Here is a 4,955-nt window from a genome sequence, read left to right as displayed (position 1 = left end):
CACCTGAGTTGGAGAATCCAGAGACAGGAAAAGAAGTGAAAACACTTGAGAATCCATCCACATCCAGGCCTGAAGTTTTCACTTCAGAGAAAGCTAAAGAGGTACAAGCACCTGAAAGACCATCTACATACAGACCTGAAATTCTCAGTTCAGTAAAAGCAAAAGAGGTGCAAGCACTTGAAAAACCATCAAGACCTGAAATCCAGAATTTAGAGAAAGCAAAAGAGGTCCAAGCCATCAACAGGTTGGGGTCGGTGATACCTGCAGTTGCAGTTGCAGGGGGGTTGAATAAGTCTGTTTTGGCTAATGAACCAATTGATAATCAGTCTGATTCTTCTATCAGCTCTGCAGATAAATCTGGATATGAATCTGATCCTTCTCTAAAAGACAAAGAAATCAAGACTAATAACAACTCGGATTGGAGAGTGCTAAATGGAAACCATAGAGAAGTTGATCTTTTCAGGCTGCTTGTGAACTCTGTTAGGGATAAAGGTCAATTAGACGAAGGATATGAAGAAGCAGAAGAACTAGTTTCTTCACCTGAAGACCAGTCTCAAGAACAAGGAAATGAAGATCTACGAAAATATGATGATGATGGACTTCTAATCATTAGGCCACCACCATTGATAGAGAGATTTGGTATGCTGGAACCTCCATCACCACCTGAGATTTCTGAGTCAGAATAAGAGTTGCAGATGCTGTGGGAAGAACTAGCATTTTGCAGTAAATCTAACGACGTCAGCAACGAGCTTCCTTCAAATGTAATTTCTTGTTTTCTTCAAAACGGTATATTTATCTCCTTTCGTTTAAGAACAAAGTAATTCTGACATGAAATTTTTGCAGATGGAAGAAATATTAATTGATGAAACTCCAGCAGCAAAATGTAAAAAAGGGAATCACAATCTGATTCTTGATCTTGAGGTTGGTTTGAAGTGTATGAACTGCGGCTTCGTGCAGAGAGAAATCCGAAGCATGGATGAATCTGAGTGGGTAAGAAATTTGGAGTATTCAGTAAAATGAGTAAAAGTCTGAACTGAAAGGTTTGATAGTAACTCTAATGTATGCTTCTTTGTGTAGGGAGAGAAGATCACAAGGGAAAGGAGAAGATTTGATAGATTTGACGAGGAAGAAAATAGCAACATCCTTGGGAAACTTGGGTTTGAAGCTCCTAACACGAACAGCTTACATGAGGATTGTGTTTCTTCTGAAGGAACCGTTTGGGATAAGATCCCAGGGGTCAAATCTCAAATGTATCCTCACCAGCAAGAAGGTTTTGAGTTTATTTGGAGGAACTTAGCTGGTACAATCATGTTGAACGAGCTCAAGGACTTTGAGAATAGCGAAGAAACCGGAGGATGCATCATGTCACACGCTCCCGGGACAGGAAAAACTCGCCTGACCATCATTTTCCTGCAATCCTACCTAGCATGCTTCCCAGATTGCAAACCAGTGATCATTGCTCCTGCAAGCTTGCTTCTCACGTGGGCAGAGGAGTTTAAGAAATGGAACATAAGCATTCCCTTTCATAATCTCAGCAGTTTGGAGTTTACTGGAAAAGAGAGTTCAGCGGCGCTGGGACTTTTGATGCAGAAGAATGCCACTGCTAGAACCAATAATGAGATCAGGATGGTTAAAATATACTCTTGGATAAAAGCAAAGAGCATACTCGGGATCAGCTACAACCTCTATGAGAAGCTTGCAGGAGTTAAAGACGAGGACAAAAAGACAAAGATGGTGAGAGAAGTGAAACCAGACAAAGAATTAAATGATATCAGAGAGATACTTATGGGAAGGCCTGGACTGCTGGTTCTTGATGAGGCACACACGCCTAGAAACCAGAGAAGTTGTATCTGGAAAACGCTATCTAAAGTGGAAACACAGAAACGTATCTTGCTTTCTGGAACTCCTTTTCAGAACAACTTCCAGGAGCTGTGCAATGTTTTGGGACTCGCAAGACCTAAGTATCTGGAGAAGCTCACATCCACACTCAAGAAGAGTGGGATGACTGTAACTAAAAGAGGAAAAAGAGCTTTGGGGAACGAAATCAACAACCGTGGGATCGAAGAGTTGAAGGCTGTCATGCTTCCATTTGTGCATGTCCATAAAGGAAGCATTCTTCAAAGGAGCCTCCCTGGTTTGAGAGAATGCGTTGTGGTGTTAAACCCACCTGAGCTGCAGAAGAGAGTCCTAGAATCCATTGAAGTCACTCACAACCGGAAAACAAAAAACGTGTTTGAAACAGAACACAAGCTGTCTCTGGTCTCAGTCCATCCTTCTCTAGTCTCTCGCTGCAAACTCTCTGAGAAGGAACGTTTGTCCATCGACGAGGCTTTGCTTGCACAGCTTAAGAAGGTAAGACTCGATCCAAAGCAAAGTGTGAAAACGAGATTCCTCATGGAGTTCGTTGAGTTATGCGAGGTGATAAAGGAGAAAGTGTTGGTCTTCAGCCAATACATAGACCCATTGAAACTGATCATGAAACATCTGGTCTCTCGTTTCAACTGGAATCCAGGGGAGGAAGTGTTGTACATGCATGGCAAGCTCGAGCAAAAACAAAGACAAACTTTGATCAACGAATTCAATGATCCAAAATCCAAGGCAAAAGTGTTCTTAGCTTCAACAAAAGCCTGCTCTGAAGGGATCAGTCTTGTAGGAGCGTCAAGGGTGATTCTTTTGGATGTTGTGTGGAATCCGGCAGTCGAAAGACAAGCTATTAGCCGTGCTTATAGAATTGGTCAGCAGCGGATTGTTTACACGTATCACTTGGTTGCAAAAGGAACTCCTGAGGGGCCAAAGTACTGTAAGCAAGCACAAAAGGATAGAATCTCAGAGCTTGTGTTTGCATGCTCGTCGAGACCTGACAAAGGAAAGGAAAAGATTGCTGAAGCTGTGACAGAGGATAAAGTGTTGGACACTATGGTGCAACGTTCGAAGCTTGGGGATATGTTTGACAATCTTATAATCCAACCGAAGGAAGCAGATCTAGTTGAAGGTTTCAGCATACTTATGCCATGAGTCATCACCAACTCCAGGTACCAGGCCGGAAGAACTCTATATTCCGGGTCCAAGGATGATGGTTGCAATTTAATCTCTTCGCTTATATTATCATATGCTATTTCATCTTTTCAAGACTTGTGTTATGCTTTTGTGGGATACTTTTGGGGATCTGAAAAAAAAAACACCTTGGATTTTGTATGAACCCTAACTTATATAGTAATATGTCTTATGCTGCAAAGAGTTGGACCCCTGATTATAAAGCAAGACTGAATCTGTTAGCATTCGCATCTTGGTTCCGCTTACACAAATGAAAAAGAGCAATGCAGCAAAGGAGAGAGGTCCCTTCCAATGCTTCTTTCAATCTGAGAAATTCAAATACAGAGACCACTTTGATGCCTAGCACAAAGCTTGAGAAATAGCGATGGAAAGAGATTTTGTAAATTCAGAGGCTATTTAAACCCTAACCGGGTCGGGACAATTTTTTTGAACCGGACCGATTGATCCAACCGGCTTGTGGATGAACGTTAACGAGCGACCAATGAAACTTCTCAGTTCACATCATCATCATGATTCAACATCAACATCGATGCTTGCAATACGATGATCACTTTTCAACAGAGTTACATGTATAATAAGATATTTGTTAACTTCTAAAACATCGATCTAGGTCATTTTAGGTTCTCGTTGTTTCTTGTTGTTAATAAGGGTAAATTACATACGATAGCAACTGTTCATGTTTTTTATCCATGGTAACGTCAAATACAACTTTCATAGAATAGCCACAAGGTATTTTTTATACCAAAATATCCATGTAACTAAACTAGATGATACAGTAATTATCTATGGGTAGTTAGTTTTTTTCATTAGCTATAAAAAAAATATAAATAAAAAATATGAAATATGAAATAATATAAATTTATTATTATTTTTTTAACCTCTTTTATTTTCACATTTTTTATCTTTCTAGTATTATAACTATTTTTTATATTTGTACTTTTAATTACAATTCATTTTTCTCTATCTTTTAAGATCCATTTTCATAACTTTTTTTTTAATTTGAATCGTACCGCTAAAAATGATTCGTGATTAATATTAACATGTGCATATGTGTTATGTGTTATGTGTACGTATATGATAATAAATTATATACTTTTGTGTACGTAAATATTAAAATATTTTGTATAATTATGTGTACGTATATGGTAATAATTTTTGTACAAGATTGTATATATATATATATATAAATACAAGGATGGAATGTTTCTACAAAAAAAAAACATATATAAGGAGGAAGTGTATATAATAGTACACAATGCAATGTTGTACATGTACCCTACATTAGTATACTAAATACATATATACGATATACGCCACATTTTACAATAAACATATACTACTTAGTGCAATATTATATTCTAAATTCAAATTTTATTTCAAACTTTTCTATCTCACATACATTTTTTCTCTTCCATACTTACATTTATGATTACAAATTGCAATTACATTTTCACATAGATTTCAACACTTAGGATTAGTTCCTTCTTTGTCTGAGATCCCCTTCTAATGAACCAAAAATAACCCTCTTGAAGCTTATTGCGGCTCAAGCCGCGATTTATACAATTTGCCATGAGAGAAATGCTTGCATTTTCACCGGCAATCGTATCCCAATTGCAGGTTTGAAGCTAACTAATGAAACATAAAAAATCAACAATGTCGACAACTACATTGACATTTGAAATCATGTCCTACAATACCTCACTAGTGGTCATAAGTTATTTTAATGTACGTACATATATATGTATGTACATATGAACGTGTACGTACATATGAAAACACAAGTTGTTTACAAACAAAACATTCAAAACATGTACGTACACCAGTTATTTTAATGTAACATTCAAAACATGTACTTATGTGAGAAATGCGATGGCAATCATCATAAAACGAACTATGTCATT

The 4,955-nt window shown here is 37.7% G+C and overlaps 2 protein-coding genes across 2 annotated transcripts in view; both read left to right on the top strand.

Moving 5' to 3' along the window:
* Positions 1-686, top strand: part of LOC104778569 (SNF2 domain-containing protein CLASSY 3-like) — a 7,061-nt gene extending 6,375 nt beyond the window's left edge. Inside the window, exon 2 of the mRNA XM_010503022.1 lies at positions 68-686. Within this exon, the coding sequence (XP_010501324.1) occupies positions 68-686 (619 nt within the window). The remainder of the gene's footprint in view (positions 1-67) is intronic.
* Positions 662-3,194, top strand: LOC104763325 (SNF2 domain-containing protein CLASSY 3). The gene is made up of 3 exons (XM_010486713.1): positions 662-761; positions 844-990; positions 1,078-3,194. The coding sequence occupies exons 1-3, from the start codon at positions 696-698 to the stop codon at positions 3,013-3,015; spliced, it is 2,151 nt and encodes a 716-aa protein (XP_010485015.1). The 5' UTR covers positions 662-695; the 3' UTR covers positions 3,016-3,194.

This window comes from Camelina sativa, chromosome 3 (assembly GCF_000633955.1).
Source record: "Camelina sativa cultivar DH55 chromosome 3, Cs, whole genome shotgun sequence".
Classification (NCBI taxonomy): Eukaryota; Viridiplantae; Streptophyta; class Magnoliopsida; order Brassicales; family Brassicaceae; genus Camelina; species Camelina sativa.
Note: the sequence above shows the minus strand (reverse complement) of the source record. Positions and strands in the feature narration are given on the sequence as shown.

What these genes read in the sequence shown, in the direction of transcription:
- LOC104763325 (XM_010486713.1), top strand. Translation starts at nt 696, where the DNA reads ATGCTGTGGGAAGAACTAGCATTTTGCAGTAAATCTAACGACGTCAGC. An exon ending in GCAACGAGCTTCCTTCAAAT is followed by an intron (nt 762 to 843) that starts GTAATTTCTTGT and finishes AAATTTTTGCAG; the next exon opens with ATGGAAGAAATATTAATTGA. An exon ending in GCATGGATGAATCTGAGTGG is followed by an intron (nt 991 to 1,077) that starts GTAAGAAATTTG and finishes TTCTTTGTGTAG; the next exon opens with GGAGAGAAGATCACAAGGGA.